The sequence below is a fragment of the Pecten maximus genome, chromosome 19 (assembly GCF_902652985.1).
Source record: "Pecten maximus chromosome 19, xPecMax1.1, whole genome shotgun sequence".
NCBI lineage: Eukaryota > Metazoa > Mollusca > Bivalvia > Pectinida > Pectinidae > Pecten > Pecten maximus.
In genome coordinates, this window is record NC_047033.1 from 2,011,693 (window position 1) to 2,032,103 (window position 20,411).

At 33.6% G+C, this 20,411-nt stretch overlaps 1 protein-coding gene across 22 annotated transcripts in view; it reads right to left on the reverse strand.

Moving 5' to 3' along the window:
* The window catches only part of LOC117318028 (trichohyalin-like), a 109,379-nt gene that overhangs the window by 62,457 nt on the left and 26,511 nt on the right, over positions 1–20,411 (reverse strand). For 6 of the 22 annotated variants that reach the window (XM_033873015.1, XM_033873014.1, XM_033873018.1 and 3 more), the window contains exons 1-5: positions 15,806–17,376; positions 11,131–11,254; positions 10,573–10,767; positions 6,775–6,879; positions 2,323–2,433 (exon numbers count right to left, since the gene is read on the reverse strand). In XM_033873015.1, coding sequence (XP_033728906.1) covers positions 2,323–2,433; positions 6,775–6,879; positions 10,573–10,767; positions 11,131–11,254; positions 15,806–17,056 — 1,786 coding nt within the window. In that variant the 5' untranslated portion in view covers positions 17,057–17,376. Of the gene's footprint in view, positions 1–2,322; positions 2,434–6,774; positions 6,880–10,572; positions 10,768–11,130; positions 11,255–11,844; positions 12,124–15,805; positions 17,378–20,411 lie in introns of those variants that run through there. The other 16 variants (XM_033873006.1, XM_033873016.1, XM_033873023.1 and 13 more) reach the window with 8 other exon arrangements.

Below are 20,411 nucleotides of genomic sequence, written 5' to 3' on the forward strand. Positions count from 1 at the left end.
CATACACTAACTACCTTTAGTTTTGGAGGAGGAACATGTATACCCCCTCCCATCATACACTAACTACCTTTAGTTTTGGAGGAGGAACATGTATACTCCCTCCCATCATACACTAACTACCTTTAGTTTTGGAGGAGGAACATATACTCCCTCCCATCATACACTAACTACCTTTAGGTTTGGAGGAGGAACATGTATACCCCCTCCCATCATACACTAACTACCTTTAGTTTTGGAGGAGGAACATGTATACCCCCTCCCATCATACACTAACTACCTTTAGTTTTGGAGGAGGAACATGTACTCCCTCCCATCATACACTAACTACCTTTAGTTTTGGAGGAGGAACATATACTCCCTCCCATCATACACTAACTACCTTTAGTTTTGGAGGAGGAACATGTATACCCCCTCCCATCATACACTAACTACCTTTAGTTTTGGAGGAGGAACATATACTCCCTCCCATCATACACTAACTACCTTTAGTTTTGGAGGAGGAACATATACTCCCTCCCATCATACACTAACTACCTTTAGTTTTGGAGGAGGAACATGTATACCCCCTCCCATCATACACTAACTACCTTTAGTTTTGGAGGAGGAACATGTATACTCCCTCCCATCATACACTAACTACCTTTAGTTTTGGAGGAGGAACATATACTCCCTCCCATCATACACTAACTACCTTTAGTTTTGGAGGAGGAACATGTATACTCCCTCCCATCATACACTAACTACCTTTAGTTTTGGAGGAGGAACATATACTCCCTCCCATCATACACTAACTACCTTTAGGTTTGGAGGAGGAACATGTATACCCCCTCCCATCATACACTAACTACCTTTAGTTTTGGAGGAGGAACATGTATACCCCCTCCCATCATACACTAACTACCTTTAGTTTTGGAGGAGGAACATGTACTCCCTCCCATCATACACTAACTACCTTTAGTTTTGGAGGAGGAACATATACCCCCTCCCATCATACACTAACTACCTTTAGTTTTGGAGGAGGAACATGTATACCCCCTCCCATCATACACTAACTACCTTTAGTTTTGGAGGAGGAACATATACTCCCTCCCATCATACACTAACTACCTTTAGTGTTGGAGGAGGAACATATACTCCCTCCCATCATACACTAACTACCTTTAGTTTTGGAGGAGGAACATGTATACCCCCTCCCATCATACACTAACTACCTTTAGTTTTGGAGGAGGAACATGTATACTCCCTCCCATCATACACTAACTACCTTTAGTTTTGGAGGAGGAACATATACTCCCTCCCATCATACACTAACTACCTTTAGTTTTGGAGGAGGAACATATACTCCCTCCCATCATACACTAACTACCTTTAGTTTTGGAGGAGGAACATATACTCCCTCTCATCATACACTAACTACCTTTAGTTTTGGAGGGGGAACATGTATACCCCCTCCCATCATACACTAACTACTTTTAGTTTTGGAGGAGGAACATGTATACCCCCTCCCATCATACACTAACTACCTTTAGTTTTGGAGGAGGAACATGTATACTCCCTCCCATCATACACTAACTACCTTTAGTTTTGGAGGAGGAACATGTATACCCCCTCCCATCATACACTAACTACCTTTAGTTTTGGAGGAGGAACATATACCCCCTCCCATCATACACTAACTACCTTTAGTTTTGGAGGAGGAACATGTATACCCCCTCCCATCATACACTAACTACCTTTAGTTTTGGAGGAGGAACATGTATACTCCCTCCCATCATACACTAACTACCTTTAGTTTTGGAGGAGGAACATATACCCCCTCCCATCATACACTAACTACCTTTAATTTTGGAGGAGGAACATGTATACCCCCTCCCATCATACACTAACTACCTTTAGTTTTGGAGGAGGAACATGTATACCCCCTCCCATCATACACTAACTACCTTTAGTTTTGGAGGAGGAACATGTATACACCCTCCCATCATACACTAACTACCTTTAGTTCTGGAGGAGGAACATATACCCCCTCCCATCATACACTAACTACCTTTAGTTTTGGAGGAGGAACATATACTCCCTCCCATCATACACTAACTACCTTTAGTTTTGGAGGAGGTAACATATACTCCCTCCCATCATACACTAACTACCTTTAGTTTTTCCTTTAAAAGTGGTCAGTCATGATCTTTGACCAACAAATGATTGGAGCTTTTCTAACTTACTTGGTTTCATCAGGTCAATGTGATATTGTCCTCATCCTTTGAACAGGATAAAGGGATTGGAAGCTGATCAAATCAAAATAATATTTCAATATAACGTTACCTTCTCCACGCTTCCGTCGGAGTTTTTCTTCCTTACGACGGCGTTCCTGTTCCATGGCCCTCTGTCTGAGGGTCTCTGTATCCCCCATACCCCAGGCCCCATCTGTCTGATCTGTTTAACAGATACCATACCAGTTAATATTGAAAAAACAGCCTTTGGGTCAGAGACTCATAATAAATATTAAAATAAGATCATATTTCTGTGATCAAAATACCTAAACCATTTTAAATAGTATACATAAAGTAGATAATTGGTGAGTTTAATTGTAATACATTGATTCGAGAGTGCCTCCACTTTCCTATATTACAGGCCCTGAAAATTATTTTCTAGCTATTAAATGTACACTCTCAGTAAATGCTTTTAAACGATATTAGATTATGGTCCTGATGTTAGAGCGTTTTTATTGTTATTCTGAGTTAGATATGATCCAGGCTTTATATCAGAAAACAGTACAATAAATATCACATTAACATTGGCATTAATTTGTACCAGGCAATATATAGACCAAAGGCCTAACAGTCTTTATATATATAAAAATTTCATTGTTATTACTTGACATGGGGAAATCATAGCAACATCCCTCATTCACATGTAAATATAACAATTATGAATTTGTCAATAACATGACAGTCACAGTACTCAGTACCATGACTTTAAACTTCCAAAAAGAACAATGTATAACTATACCTACATCTACATACAGACTCAAAGTTCAGGAGCTTTAATTGTATCATATCTGGGTGTGAAGAAGACATGAAATTTTAGCCACTTTGATCCAACGTGGGTGGGTCAATGTACAAATGAGTCAAGGTCAAAATGAGTAGGAGGTCAAATGAGTCAAGGTCAAAATGACTCAATTTCAAAATGAGTCAGCGGCCAAATGAGTCAAGGTCAAAATGAGGTGGAGGACCAAATGAGTCAAGGTCAAAATGAGGTGGAGGACCAAATGAGTACACAGGGTCAAATTGATAAAAGTTCAAGCCTCCAATTAAGTCAAGAACTATAAATGTTTTAACAAAGAACTATAAATGTTTTAACAAAGAACCATAAATGTTTTAACAAAGAACTATAAATGTTATATAACCTGGAGAGGAAAAAATAAACAAAGGGTCAAAACTCAAAAAAGTTTGGTACAAGAGTTGATTTCTGTGAATGATACTCAGCCTTTCCAATGTAAAGATACACACATTAAGTTGTAGCAAAATTTGTGGGTGTATTAACTGGGGTAATCTTAACCATCAAAATTATACTCCGAAAAAAACAACATCATAACTCAACTGCAATTCTAACCATAATTGATAAAATATCAACTGCAATTAATTCTAACCTAAAATGATAAAATAAGCGCAACATACAATTGAGAAATACAGATTTGTATAAAATCCTAAAGTACAAGGAGAGGTGGACCAGGTGTTCCTGAGAGTGAGCATCCTCTCCTTTTTTAAAATTACCCACCATGTAAAATTCAGGACAAAAATATTTAAGTCATATTCTCAAAATGAACCACTAGACATATCAACAGACATCAAACTTATTTAATATCACACAAGGAAATCATGTGTTGATACCATGTGTTGATAAAGTAGATGGACATGTATTACATGTCTTACATTAAGTACCCCGGTACTCCCTTAGTACATGAGTAGTAAGATAATTGTCTTACATAAAGTACCCCAGTACTCCCCTATAGTACATGAGTAGTAAGATAATTGTCTTACATAAAGTACCCCGGTACTCCTCTATAGTACTGAGTAGTAAGATAATTGTCTTACATAAAGTACACTAAGTACTCCCCTATAGTACTGAGTAGTAAGATAATTGTCTTACATAAAGTACCCCGGTACTGCCCTATAGTACTGAGTAGTAAGATAATTGTCTTACATAAAGTACCCCAGTACTCCCCTATAGTACTGAGTAGTAAGATAATTGTCTTACATAAAGTACCCCAGTACTCCCCTAAGTACTGAGTAGTAAGATAATTGTCTTACATAAAGTACCCCAGTACTCCCCTAAGTACTGAGTAGTAAGATAATTGTCTTACATAAAGTACCCTGGTACTCCACTATAGTACTGAGTAGTAAGATAATTGTCTTACATAAAGTACCCCAGTACTCCCCTATAGTACTGAGTAGTAAGATAATTGTCTTACATAAAGTACCCCGGTACTCCCCTATAGTACTGAGTAGTAAGATAATTGTCTTACATAAAGTACCCCAGTACTCCTCTATAGTACTGAGTAGTAAGATAATTGTCTTACATAAAGTACCCCAGTACTCCTCTATAGTACTGAGTAGTAAGATAATTGTCTTACATAAAGTACCCTGGTACTCCCCTATAGTACTGAGTAGTAAGATAATTGTCTTACATAAAGTACCCTGGTACTCCCCTTTAGTACTGAGTAGTAAGATAATTGTCTTACATAAAGTACCCCAGTACTCCCCTATAGTACTGAGTAGTAAGATAATTGTCTTACATAAAGTACCCCAGTACTCCCCTATAGTACTGAGTAGTAAGATAATTGTCTTACATAAAGTACCCCAGTACTCCCCTATAGTACTGAGTAGTAAGATAATTGTCTTACATAAAGTACCCCGGTACTCCCCTATAATACTGAGTAGTAAGATAATTGTCTTACATAAAGTACCCCGGTACTCCCTTAGTACTGAGTACATATATGTAGTAAGCTAACCAAGCTTCTTTAGTTTAAGAACTATCATTATTATTACTTTTACACAGTGTACAATGTAAAGATAAAAGTCCAATAACATCTGATTTTTAATCTGGAATACTGTTAATCTATACATTTCAAAATACATAGGCCGAAGGTAATAAAAGTATTGAATACTTAAAAAATTGACACAGCTAGGAACAAAAAGTTCATAAAAAAATAGAAATTCTAATCAAAATGATTATAAGATGTATTTTTGAAGTTTTTTTTTTATATCCTATTAAATATGTTATTGAATTGTTAAGCTGTCAATACTTAAAACAACACTGACAAGTGTTTATTTCAGTGTTGATTTGTTTATTGTTTGTTGTATATACATGGTCTCCTGGTTACCTGAGAGGAAAACATGAATAAATTGTGTGAAAGCATCGATAACTATCTCTGGTAATTGTCAAGAATGTCTATATTGATCTGTGAGGTGTATTAGATACTTAAAGTCACAGTAAGTGTGGTATATTGTGAGGAGTATTAAATACTTAAGTGTGGTTTATTGATACTAACACTGAGTTTATACATGGAATAATGTGTTACAATACCTAAATGGCTTCGTTTGATTTGTTTAAAAATTGCCATCAGGGTAAATAGATAAACAAGAGGCCCATGTGGCCTACTCTGATTATATAGTATTGTATTTTCAACAATCAAAACCATAATCTACATGTAGTAATTATTAGAAATAAGGTAGAATAATGAGGCAGTAAATTGGAACAACTGGAATAGAAGGATGACACCAGCAGGTCTGATGAAAAATGATGGCTATATTGATGGTCATCCTGTATTGTACAGAATTATACAATATGATTGACAAAAGGATAAATCATTATTGTAATAAACTGAATCTGTATTTTTAGATATGAGGGCTGATTGATATTAGTTATGAGCGTTGTTTTGAAGGATTGAAGGACATATTGGATTATTTTTCAACATAATTTCCTTCAGTATATATATACTTTTACCAGCAGTGTTTTAAGGGCCTCAATGCCTCTTTTATTAAACCCCTTTTCTTAATTGGCTGCATGTTCAGAAAGTCATCCACTACACGTTAGGGTTAGGGTTAGGAGTGTAGGACGAAGGACAAGTGTAGGACGAAGGACAAGTGTAGGACGAAGGACAAAGTCTTTGTAATGTAGGTTAAATGTCAAAATGTAGGTTAGGGTGATCTACTTTTGATACAAGACACATAGGTGAACCCATGCATGGCCAAAGTACGAAGATCCAGTGACAAGCAGTGTAGGATATAGAGCCAGGACAATTTTTTGTCTTTGATGTAGGTCAAAAGTCAAAATGCAGGTCAGAGTAGGTTTGGGTAAATGAGTGTAGGAGATAAAGTCTGGAGGATGAAAAGATAGGGGAGGGAATAATTAGTCCACTGCTGATCAACTAGTTATAAGTCAGCCTGGTCATGAGTACTTTTTTCAGTCAGTAATAATATTGTCTGATGTTTTTCTGTAAAAACTACTGAAAGTTTTCACTTCAAAGTTGATCAAGGTCATAAAACTTTAGAATTATTTACAAACTGACTTTTTTTTCTGTTGTTCAAATCAAATATCTTCATTTAAAAAACTTCATTCAAAAACAAACATTCGCAAATCACCAAAATAAACAATAAAAATCATATTTCAGTAATCTATTCAAAAAATCAGATTTCAATTAAAACATAAAAAATCTGAAAATTAAAAGTACATAATTACAAAGCAACAGAGTTATCTGCCCATGTTTGTTACCTTGCGGATCCTCCTCCGCCTGCGTGTTGAGACTTGGCTCCTGAGCTCCGTGTGTGGAGAGGAATGTGTGCTGTGGGGTAGGTGGCTGTATGCTCACTAGAGGGACTAAACAAGACACATAGGCGTGTAACACGGTTAGGCACAAGCTGGGGTCAAAGGTCAGTTCTCTTACCAAAGTGTTCTCATCTGCTAAACCAATTAGGTCGAAAAATAAGCCCCCAGATATACCTTTAAAATTGTTTAACTAAACCCCCAGATATTAACCGTTAATAATCTAAAACAATTTCTTTAGCAAAAATGTTTAAAAATGATAAGTTTTCCAAATTATTCTTAGGAATATTTTTATATGGACCTCCAGTACAATTAAGTCAAAACTTGATCCCTAAAGTCTGAAAAAAATAATATACCTTCCATTAATTGTTGTTTTTCATGGCAAGTATGACATAAAGCTACCAAATATTGATAAGTTACTTTCGACAAAAAACCTTTTTCCTACTCAAAATTTTTATTTTATTTAATAAGATAAATCAATTCAAACCTTAATTCTTTTGTTAAAGAAATTCTGTGAAAAAATATCAATAAACAAATTATGTAGTTGTAAGAGCAAAATGCCATGAAAAGAAAACTTGACTGTTTTTTTTTTTTTATTTGTAGAAATGGATCCTGAAAACTATCTCTGATTTCTAACTGGACAGCAGATAAGACCACTTGTAGAGAACCACTTTTTCATGCGTAGCACTAATTAACAGCAGGGTGATTCAGCATTGCAAACACTGTGTACAGATCTGTATATTCCTTACAACACAGAAGCCAAGCTTAATGAGTCATCAAATTGTGTTTAAATTTCTTAGCATGGAGCTTGTCTTTCGACAGAAAGTTTACTTTATATTCAGGGAGCAATATACCCTTAACAGTTCATAATATATATGAATTGTTTTAAGTTCAATATTCAATTAAAATTTCAATGTATATGTATGACCCTTGTCTTCTGTGCACAATGCAAAACATCAGATCGTTTTTCTATAATGAATAACTTATGTGTATATCAAGATCAAAGAGTAAATTTTTTTTTAAGTATTTTTTCAATTAAATTTAAAATTTTAAATGAATCACTGACAGAAAGAATATGGTGAAAATAACATCCTTTGCTAAAAATTAACCAGCATCTCTTTGATATTGATAATAAATTTAATGCAGCATCCATATACATGTAGCTTTTTATAGTTCTTGTTTCATTTATTCCAAAGCAAGGAGGACCTATCGTGATATCTACTCTCATGCACTTACTACATGCATACACAAAAAATATTTTTAATTATAATGAAGAAATTTATAAAAAAAAATTGAAAGACTAAAGATCTACAAAATGTATAAGAAATGGAAACTAGTATATCATAATATAAATATATAAGTTAAAAGTAAGAAAGGAAGAAAGATCTACAACACTGTACTACTGTACAAACAGAAAATAAAACCCAACACCATTTTTTTTAAATTTCAATTAAATTGATCCCAAAACCAATAAGAACTTTTCTGCATGTTAAGTAAAGAGGACATACAATTGAATTGATATAATTTGACTCAATATCCATAGATAAATGGCAAACCAGCCACCATATTAATACATGTATGATATAAACAAAAATCATTGATGAAAAATAACCTATCTAAAGTTAAACACTTCAAAAAAAAAATTAATAAAATTTCCTCTAGTTAACATTGAATTTTATTTTAATTTTTTTGGGGGGATTTCAAAATAAATTTTGAATTGAATCTGTACATATTGAAAATTGCTTTACCTTAATCACATTTTTAACCTTCATGTATACATCCTTTTTTTACCAGTTTATTTTCTCTTTTTCTAAAATAGATTTATAAGAAATTTATCTATATTACTCTTTTTTTTTACCTGTAAAACTCTTTTTTTTCTTTCTCAATGGTATGATTTTTGTTTTACCGGTATGATTTATTTTACTAGTATAAATTTGTCTTTTTACCTGTATGAATCTCTTTCTTTACCTGTACATTTTTTTTAACTGTACAGATCTTTTTTTTTTAACTCAATAAATCTTTCTTTTATCTGTATGATTTATTTACCTGCTTTTTTTATCTGTATAAATCTTTTTTTATCTGTATAATTTTTCGTTTTTCCTGTATGATTTTCTTTTTTACCTGAAAAAATCTTTTTTTTTTCTTACCTGTATAAATCAATTTTTAACCATATATTTTTTATCTGTATAATTTTCATAACGTGTTTTATTTTTACCTGTATATTTTTTTGACCCATATTAATCTTTTTTATCTGTATGCATCTTTATTTTTATCTGTGTATTTTGTTTTATCTGTATATTTGTTTTTAATTGTGTCAATAATCTTTTTATCTGCACAAATCTTTTTTTTTTTTTGTTAGTAATAATCTTTTTCTTTTTTATACATCTTTTTTTTACCTGTTTAACTTTTTTTATACTTCAGAAATTGTCTTTTTTTGTTTTGCATGTTATAAATCTTTATTTACCAGTATCATTTATATACCAGTATCATTTTTATTAAATGTATTAATATTTCTTTTTTTTTCTGACCTTTATCAATTTTTTTTCTTACTTGTATGATTTTTTCCACCTGTATAATCATTTTTTACCTGTAAAACTTTTTTTTAAGACATATCAGTCTTTTTTATCTGTATACCTCTTTTTTCAGAAGTAGTAATTACGTTTACTTGTATCCTTTTTTTACCTGTATAGTTTTTTTATCTATATCTTTATTACCTGTATGATTCTTTTTATCTGCATTTATCTTTTTTATCCTGTAAAAATCTTTCTTTTTACCTGTATAATTTTTCTTTACTTGTATAATTGTACCTTGCATATTTTTATCTGAATTTTTCTTAACTTGTTTAAATCTTTTTTTACCATTATAAATCTTTCTTTTCACCTGTACAATTTTTTTTACATGTGTAAATCTTAATGGGTATTAGAAAGTTTAACTTCCTTGTAATAATCTATAGACCTACTGAATTTCAGTATCACCTGTTCAACTCTATAAATTCTGGTCTTACATATATTTGGATTAATTGCCAGTCAGGGTAAGGTAGAGAGGGCGGTGCTGAGGGTGGGGTAGGCTGAGGGTGGGGTAGGCTGAGGGTGGGGTAGGTTTTAGCAATCAATATATATGTTAAGACAATAAACAGTTATACCAGATTAAAATGTTTAAGGCCAGCAGGTTATTAGGGGTTTTCCATAACCAGGTTAAAATATTCATAACAAGGATGGGGTTATCCATAACCAGGTTAATTAGTTTATAAGCCGTTTTAGTGTTCCCGTCACCGAAGCCTGATCCCAATTCACCAATCAGCATGGACAGATTTAGGACAACGAAACATGTCTGTTATGGTATCTTCAAATCATCATTTAAAATGTAACAAAAAATATAATGAAATCATTGTTAACTTTTTCATCATACAATCAAAATAATATTAGTTTTTTTGTTCAATTTCAATTTAAGCAGCAATTGTGAAATTGTACTAGCGGAGAAATTTTAGTAATCATAGTACCAGCATGACCCAATGATGCCAGTGCAATTTAGATTTAAAACTTCCTCATTGAAATTTTTTTCTTATCTGATTTATTGTTTATATTTTAAATGAAAGAAATATGAAGATACCTTTTAAACAAACTGACCAAAGCAGGAAATAAAATGAAATACAGAAATAAAAGAAAAAAAGAGATAGAGAATTAATGTCTACATTAATATAACTGTACTTTATATAATTTGTACAATTCAGTACAAGAGTTGTCTTACCTGCTTCCGTGCCTATAGGTGGCAGCACCACTGGTGGGATGCTAGTCTGTTCACGGCTTGCTTCCCCGATTGGTGGGAGGGGCAGGGTTCCAGGGATGAGTGGGAGAGTGGTTGGAGACGAAGCACCTGAACGCATTGCCACAACCGGTACATTTCCGACATACTCCTTGTCATCCCGGGAGGAAGACAGAGACTCTTCAAACAAAGAGGTTAAAGGTTACATACAAATACAGGGGTCAAAGGTTACTTTAAAATGTACAAGGGGTCAAAGGTAACACATGCAATAAAGTCCTAGGTGATATTCAAATATAGGGGTCAATAGAAGGTCATATACGAAAACAGAGTCAAAGGTAAATATGCAAAAACAGAAACAAAAACAGTCCTCTTGACTGTTCTAACACCATCTATATGAAGAAAACAGATGCAATGAATCAGACTCAAAAGGCTATGTTTTAAAACAATCTTGTAAATTATTCCTTGAAAAAAAATAGGTTTAATAGACTGTACTGAAAATACAGCAAAGCTTCATCTCTTTTTTTTATGCCTCCTAGAACTTACTTTTGCCCTTGCTGCCCTTTGACCTTCTGGCCTTGCCCTTGAACGACCCAGAATGCTCAGAGGACTTGTCATCGATGAAGTCTGTGTCTAGTAAGACTTTCTTCTTCTGTCCATCCAGTAACGACTAAAACAATGTCAGGACACCAAAATAAACGCTTGTGACATCGGACAACCACAGAACAGAGAGCTGAAGCTGTCCTGTGTGTGATAATACACTTAGATGTTGGTGATCATTATAGGGAAAACAATTTTTATTTTAATAAAAATTCCTATATTGTGATCATCTCTCAAGAAATGATCTCAAAATGTAATTACTGTCAGGATGTGATCTCTCAAGATTTGATCTCTCAAGGTAGGAACTTGACGATATCTCAAGATTTTTCCCTGATGTAACCTCTCAAGATGTAATCTAGCTGTAAAGATGTGCTCTCTCCAGCTGAGTTCATGATATTACAATTTATCAGAATGGAAATCTCTAATTAAATCGAACTTGATTTAAATTATTTCCAAGGCTACAAATATAGGGCCACATTTATTAACCTAGAATTCTGAAAATAGTTGGATATTTTATTTACTCACAGAAATTACAATGGAATCATTCAATATTTACTCTGAAAACAGAAAGGTTAATCTACATGTACTTAATATTCATAAATTACTATAGCAGAACTGAATTTTACAAATTATTGCAATTGGCACGGAGAGCCAACTTACTCTTAGTTTGGCCTGTGACCTCAGTATCTTGAGGATGATCACATGACGTCTGTAAACACGAGCCTTGGCATAAGTTAGGTCTCCCGGAGGGAATAACCCGATCCTCAAATCACGGTAATACATCGTAAGGTTGTAAAGTACCTCCGATTTACACCTTTACACTAGCTACATCTCTGACAGGTACAAACGGTCAACTAATGTACCCCAATGTATTCAGTATCTCAGCTAATTAATCTAACTATGAAGTTGTCAGTATTATATAAACATCCAACTTTTAATAGTAGATTGATTAAAACATTTTGATTGGCAGTAAAACACTGTTATCGTCTAATGAACGAACAACTCCAGCCATATCTAACTGGTCAGTTTTTCAAAACTAAATAAATTACTAATATTTCAGATGATGAACATCTTTACCAATTAAACATTTTTTTTTAATGAGTAAATAATTTCACTCATTAAATGAAGCATAAAAACTTCAACTATGCCTCAAGAAGGCAGCCATTTTGTATGTTGTCATGGTTACACAATTGCAACACAAAGATGTGCGAAAATCAAAATTTCACATTTTATCCAGCACTTTATCCAGTTATGAGAGATGTGTTAAGGATTATCATCCTCAAAGATATCCTATTTGTAGACTGTATCCTTCATAACACGTACCACTGTACTCCTTCAATTAACTCAATCCCCAATTTTGGAGTACATTTGTATTACATATAAACAATCATATTCCTTATCAAATGAAATATCCTTATAATCCACAGGAGGCGTTCACTATATTTCCATAGCAACACGTATCATCCACGGTGATATAGTGATACAATCAGAATGTAGCACCAAACTTTTTGAAAAAGTTTCTTATACTGTTCTATATTGGAACACCTGAACAATTTTAAACGCAGGTTGACGTCAAATTCGGGCAACGTGCCTTCAAATCTGACATGACTTAAACATGTTAGCTTCATCACAAAATTTTGGAAATCTTCAAAATCACACTGAAAATATTTTGGCAGCAAATATAACATTTCAAATATATGTTGTAAATTACTTACATTTTTAACTCAAACTTCACTTATCTACAACTATCAACATCCTATAAAGCATGACAATATTTTAACTCCATTTAGAATTAAATTTCTGTAAAGTTAACTATTCTTTAAATCAAACAGACCCTGGAGGTTCTACCATATAAGACATTTACACATTCAATTAATGAACATTTATTCATTACCAGCATTGTCCAGAAATTGACCACTTAAAAGCAAAATTTGTTTTCAAAGTGGTCTACATGTCTTTGTGGAGATGAATATAGATGGCCTGAAAGCTCTCTCTACCTTTACAAAGATAAATGTTCCTTTGATACACAATATGTACAGGTGAAAAAGCTGACTTCCTTCAGGAACAGTCTGGCACATCAAACTCAAACAAACTTTTGTTGATTAATTTTCCTTAAAATACCTGTGATGTTGACTTAATTTTTGTGAAGAGAGAATGAAAGGAAAACTTGTTTTCTTTAAATCAAAGTTGCCGCTTTATAAAAACGTTTGCTTGAGAAAGCAAATAATTTTTTTGGTACACACAGCCCAAGTCTTAAGATTTAAGTTCACATTTTCTTGTTTTTTTCGAGACAGAAAAATAAATGTACAGCAACCTTACCACACCAACAAACAATGGAAAGTTGTGGAGAAATCACACAAATGTTGTATCCCTATATCAACCATGCTGTTTATATACTGGTGGGTATTATAACATATATATATACTGTGTATATACTGGTGTATATTATACCATATACATGTAATACTTCAAGTAATGGAAAGTTTGTGATAAAACCACATGAACATTGTATCCCTATATAAAACACGCTGTATATATATTGTGTATACATGTATATAACACTACAATATCAAATCAATGGAACATAAGAAAAAAGACCGAACTCTTCTGGGTTACAAAGAGAACACACGACAGAGTGGATTAACTACGGCAGGGGCAACAAAAAATACAGGGGAGACAATTAACACATAACCGTTAACTTTATAAATATGACCCCACTTTAATATTTAACACAAACCATCCACTCTAAACACAATCAATTCCTACAAAAAAAATCCAGGCCCACTTTTAAATTACACTTAAAATTTGTAGCGTTTTACTGAATATATATATATTTATAATTAGATGTGATCGAGCATCGAAATGCTGCAGTCACTATTATTTAATACCATGTGATTTTCATTTCAACAAACATGATCAAGATCTCTCTCTATATCTAAATATCTTTAAAGACAATGGGGATCATATATCACCAATGTTTACAAATATATAGTCTATAGAAAATCACAATCATCAAACTTTTGTTTACATTTCATAAAACTTTGGTATGAAAACTTTGAAAAATAGTTTAATAATTGGACTTCAATATATTTACTGATCGTAGTGACGGTAGTGACACCTGTTGTCAATCTAATTTATTTCTGAATATCTTTATATTTTTAAATATCCCATCATGGTCTCAAAATGAAATTAAATGCTTGTACAAGACACCTCAATGATTCTCAATGAACAAGAACAAATCTATTAGATCTAGTTGTCCAGGAAAATAGGAGTTTTTTGATAAACATAGCCAAGCTCTTCATTTCGTGACCGAGATATCAACAGTTACTAACAACAACACACAGCTAAATCTCTGTTATGTACCAAACATCTGTCTATATTATACTGATGATCATGTGTGTCTGTCTGTTATGTACCAAACATCTGTCTATATCATACTGATGATCATGTGTGTCTGTCTGTTATGTACCAAACATCTGTCTATATTATACTGATGATCATGAGTGTCTGTCTGTTATGTACCAAACATCTGTCTATATCATACTGATGATCATGTGTGTCTGTCTGTTATGTACCAAACATCTGTCTATATTATACTGATGATCATGAGTGTCTGTCTGTTATGTACCAAACATCTGTCTATATCATACTGATGATCATGTGTGTCTGTCTGTTATGTACCAAACATCTGTCTATATCATACTGATCATCATGCGTGTCTGTCTATTATGTACCAAACATCTGTCTATTATACTGATAATCATGTGTGTCTGTCTGTTATGTACCAAACATCTGTCTATATTATACTGATCATCATGCGTGTCTGTCTATTATGTACCAAACATCTGTCTATTATACTGATGATCATGCGTGTCTGTCTGTTATGTACCAAACATCTGTCTATATCATACTGATGATCATGTGTGTCTGTCTGTTATGTACCAAACATCTGTCTATATTATACTGACTATCATGCGTGTCTGTCTGTTATGACATTGATCAAACCACAATTTAAGGTTATATATATAAATGCTCCTATTTTTCTCTATATCTTAGGTTAATGTTGTATATATATTTACCTCAGAATGATAATGACACCTCATTCAAAACAGAAAATTAAAACATTCATAAACAGTTATGTACACCAAGAGTACAAATATGAGAGTAACTACACCAAGTCCAACAGTATAGCGGGAATCAAGGCCTGTTTCAAATCGGTTTTAAGTCTTGTGATATTTAAGTCATATCGTAACTATCTCGTAAATTTTTTTAAATAAATTGCTGTAAAAGTGATCCATTTTCACACATCAACTATATTATGAAATAAATATATGGTACGTGCATGTTTGCTGGGATTATTGCTCTGTGAGCAGTCTGTAATATTATGAGGCAGACCTGTCTCCTTGTAGTAGCTGGTGGCTACCTCACTGAACATTTTACAGGAGGCCCATCAAATTTAATCAAGATATTCTCCATCAGACATAATGATGACAGCATATATAGTATTATTGATCAAACAAAAGTTGGCTGATTGACATAACCAACTTTCCCTTGCCCCATAATCAACCAACCATACAGTGTATATCTTTTACTACACATATATGACCTATCATGACCTTACCAGCATGTGTGTCAGTATATGGCTGTCGACTACAACTGGAGGCAGAAGACCGGAGCCAAGACGCCTCAATTTCTGACGGTCTTCAAGGTCTGCACTGTATTTCAAAAACACATTACGACACTGACGTCGTTTTTCTTTGGCACGTTGGAGAAGAACGTTTCTGGGACGACGTCTTTGTTGTCGACCAAAACGTTGTTGAACAAGTTTGAAGTAGTCCCTGCTTTCATTGTTTATTTCTGATCTTTGTAAGAGAAGACCGTTATTTCTCTGGTGTAAAGTTTCTCTGGCGTCCCCTAACTGAGACCTTTTACTATTGTCGAGTTGATGAGTACAGTTACCGAGTGAGTTGTTTTGTCCAGGGTAAATGTCAGGCAGTTTATTTTCATAATCAGCACTATCAGTTTGATAACTGGAATGTGCAGTTGACTGATGATTAGATTCATATTTAGAAAACGTTCGATGATGATGAAGTTTACGGTCATCTGTGTCATCGCTATATTTAGAGTACACAGTTCGCAAACGATAATTTCCTATGCGGTCATCCCGTTCATCACTATATTTAGAATACACATTTCGGAGCGGATGTTTTCCAATGTGGTCATCCCGCTTGTCGTTATATTTAGGATGCACATTATGGATTCGATGACTTCTGATGCGGTCATCAAGTTCATCACTATATTTTGATCGGACATTACGGAAAGATTGGTTTCCAATCTTGTTATCACTTCCATCGCTATATTTAGAATGCACATTACGGAAATGGTGTAATCCAATACGGTCGTCTGTTTCATCACTATATTTAGATTGCACACTTCGGTGAGCTAGACTACGGTCTTCCCGTTCCTCGCTGGTTAGAGACGCCACACTGTGGCGGCGAAATATTTCTTCCTTGTCATTATTAATATCCGGCAGTTTTGTACAACTTGAAAGAAAGCTTTTCTCTCGTTTTGAAACGACCTTTCGATGTCCTTTCCGACCATCAAACTTTCTATAGGAATCTTTTGGACGGTTTTCTTCTTCCTCATGACGACGACTTAGTCGCTCATGTTTCTCCTCTTTTTCAACCTTTGAGAGGACAATAGAATGTTGCCTTTGTAGGCGTTTTAATTGTCTATGTAGAATGTTTGACCCCTTGGGACGTGATGCTCTGTGATCCTCTAATGGATCAAATGACCCTGGTTGATAGGTCGGTTTTGGCAGAACCGGAAACTGGTCATCCGAAATACGAGTGTTGATGGCAACCATTTTCATATACCTACATATCTATATATAAATACTAGCTTATCCCTGTGATCACATTTCATAATAATTCTTCGCTGAGACTAACTTCAAATCCTTGTAAAGCATCTGTTAAATGATAGATCTTTAATCTTTGCTGAAGTCATGTCACATCCATATTTCAATAAAAAAATCATCGAGTAGCAGTGTCTACAGTAAATTGATCCAGTAAACATTTACACCTTCCAACTCAACACAGGATTCAAAAGTTAGTCATGTATATATAATCCACATCCTTATATGACACTTCGGACTCACACCAAGTACTCTTCTTACTGAAAAATCAACTCATTAACAGCATATTTTCTCACCTCTGACAATTCTTTTAAAAACTTGTCAAAGGGAGATAACTAGGAAATAAATAGAAGGGTATTTGAAGGAAATTTCAGAATTTAACCAGAGCCCGGGTCTAAGTATGGAGCCTTGAGTCTTTTCAGTAAATATTTATTTTGAAAATTCTTTATTTATCACATCCTATTTGTTTAACAAATTGTACATTAGCTGTTGAAATCTCGGTAAACAAGCCCCAAACTTGTAACTTGAGATATCTACCTAAGCTACAACAACTCAATTAGCCTGATCAACACTTTGTTCTGAGGTCGTCAGTACATGTAAGGTACCAAAGTTCAAGTGACTTATCAATCTGAATGATCTAACTCAATCTAATGCCTATATTTAAATTTGCATTGCTTCATAACTCTAATACTGATCAATGACTGTCAATAAAAATTTTGCCAGAATTTTTTCTGCTAGTTGGAAAATAATATTTTAGGGAAAAAATCAAGTTTTTATTGCTTAAAAAAAAAAGTAAAAATTAAACAGGTCCAAATTAACCTGGTATTAAAATTCTAGGAAATAAACATTAGGACCAGCTTGTTATGAAAAACATGTTGTAATTAAAGGTAAATCCTTGAATATTTCATTGTACAAAATCAATTTCCTCCTAAGTAGTGATACATGTATTCAGATGACCTAACATGTCAGATCATTAAGATATGGAGTTTATCCCCTAGACTTCATACAAAACCCCTAACGAGTAGTCACTGCATTATTCAATGATTATCCCTCAGGTACCTCAAATGTATGTTCTGATTCTTTATATTTTTCCCATGAAATCCCAGACAAAAATGTCCAGCGATAATCATGTGACCATGGACATTATGTGACCGTACATTAACATATCTTTTTCAGATTTTAAACTGAACTTATTTCCTTCATACTGTCAAAAACAGAACCGCTTTGTATTTAAATGTTATATGACGTATATAACACTTGGATTGTATGATTTAAGTTTCAAGTTATAATGAGACCAATTTTATTCAATCACAATTTTCATCAATTTCTTCCACAAAATATATATTGTATAACATGAAATTAACATATCTTTACTCTGGTGACATTATCAGGTGACAGCTAAATAACGACTCGTTTATAACACGACTCCGTGTAAGTTAACGTAGCATGAAGGTTTACAATCTACGCTAGGTCTCTTTTGTGAGTGACAAACAGTTTCAATTTACCTACAATAGTCTGTTTGTATATCTATTTGGTTTGTTTTTAGATTTGTTGATTTTTGCCAACAATTGAAATCAAAAGAGGGTTTAAAGTTGCCAGGTAAATAAGGCGTGTATAGTTTCTCGGGCCTCAAACCTGGTCACATAATATCCCAGTTTATTTATATCATTATACATATAGATCTTGGCAGCCATTAAGAAATTGTTCAATGTACAAAAATACTTAAGAAAATTCGGACTAAATCAGAGGGTCAACATTATTGAAGTAGACTCAATACCTGTCCATTTGACAGGTAAACGTAGATATACATAGGTATTGGTAAAGATTGATCTAATATTTCACAGGTGGGGGTTAAGAAATTGACCTCAATGACTTTATCTTCTCAAACAAATACTGAATGACTTTAACAATGAACAAGAAATGTCAATTTTAAAACTTTGTCCAACATGAACCACTGAGGCTGATAAAAGTTAATTAAGTCCAAACATTCTACAGACTGTGCAGGTGGCTCTAGATCAGGTAGGGGGGTATGTTAGCTATAGTTCGTATAAACATACAAAATTAGATTCATACCATACGCCTAACAGAAATTAATTCATATAGCAGTGCCAAATGAAACATATCATTTTTAGATTGATTTTATTTCATGATAGTGAAAATAGTTCTTGCGTTTAATACAGTAATTGGCCTATATATTTATTAAGGGACATTATGAATTGGTATCTTGGCATTTAATGATAAACACATATACAAATGTATACGAAAAATATTTATAGGTTTGGAAAAAATGGATACCAAGTAACTATATATACACAAATATATTGATTAAATTTATGTTTAAAAAATGTGGAAAAATCCATTTTATTCAGTGACACAGTAATTTGTTGGGGGTAATGGGGAGGGGGGGTGTAAAAATCAAAACTTAATAGTTAAATTTGAAATAGTTTACAGGTCTAAATTATTTAGCAAAACAGAAGCAATGAAAAAACATCCATAAACAAATTTTGTATTTCTTATTTAATTCCTTAATTCTATCAAATCATTCTATCCATTTTTGGCAGTTTCATCTGTTTTCTTCAACCAGATCAGAAACTAAACGGCGTGTCTGTTGACATTCTCTTCAAACAACTTTTAACTGTATATAGGGTCATTAGCCGTGTGGTTACTGAATTAATCAATTATGATTAGGGTACTAATTAATTTAACAAATAAAAAATGCTTTCTAAAATATTCTGATTTTGACTTTCTGTTCTATGTTTTATATAATAATCAAATTATGTAATATTCTGTAGCCTTTTTGACACCCTATTCTATGTTATATAATACATGTACCTACCCAAATAACATATATATGTTACAATTAAATTATATAATTTCCAGGTGCCTTTTCTGCACTCAACAATAATCCTGTTGAAATCTAAATCCCAATTAGAAAATTTCACGTTATTAATTGATCACAATGTAACGTAATCCTCTTCGGCGCATACGCCTTCCGTTGATGACAGTCAACGACGTTACCCGAAGATAAATCCTGAATTCCAAAAAGCATTAAAGCTAAACAGTGTGATAACGTTATCTCCAGCGTGTCGGAGATCCCATCTCCACTTGCTAACACGGACACTTAAAAGCCGACACAGGTAAATCTCCTGCTGGTAGATCTCGTTAACACCAGAAAACAAAACAGCCGTCTGAGGTTACCGTGAGATAAAACAGACGTCTCAAACTATGTCCAAAGAATATACATAAATCATAACTTGGAGGTTTCTTTAACATTGTTGGTGTATTAGATTTGTCAGGTCACAGCCAGTGACCC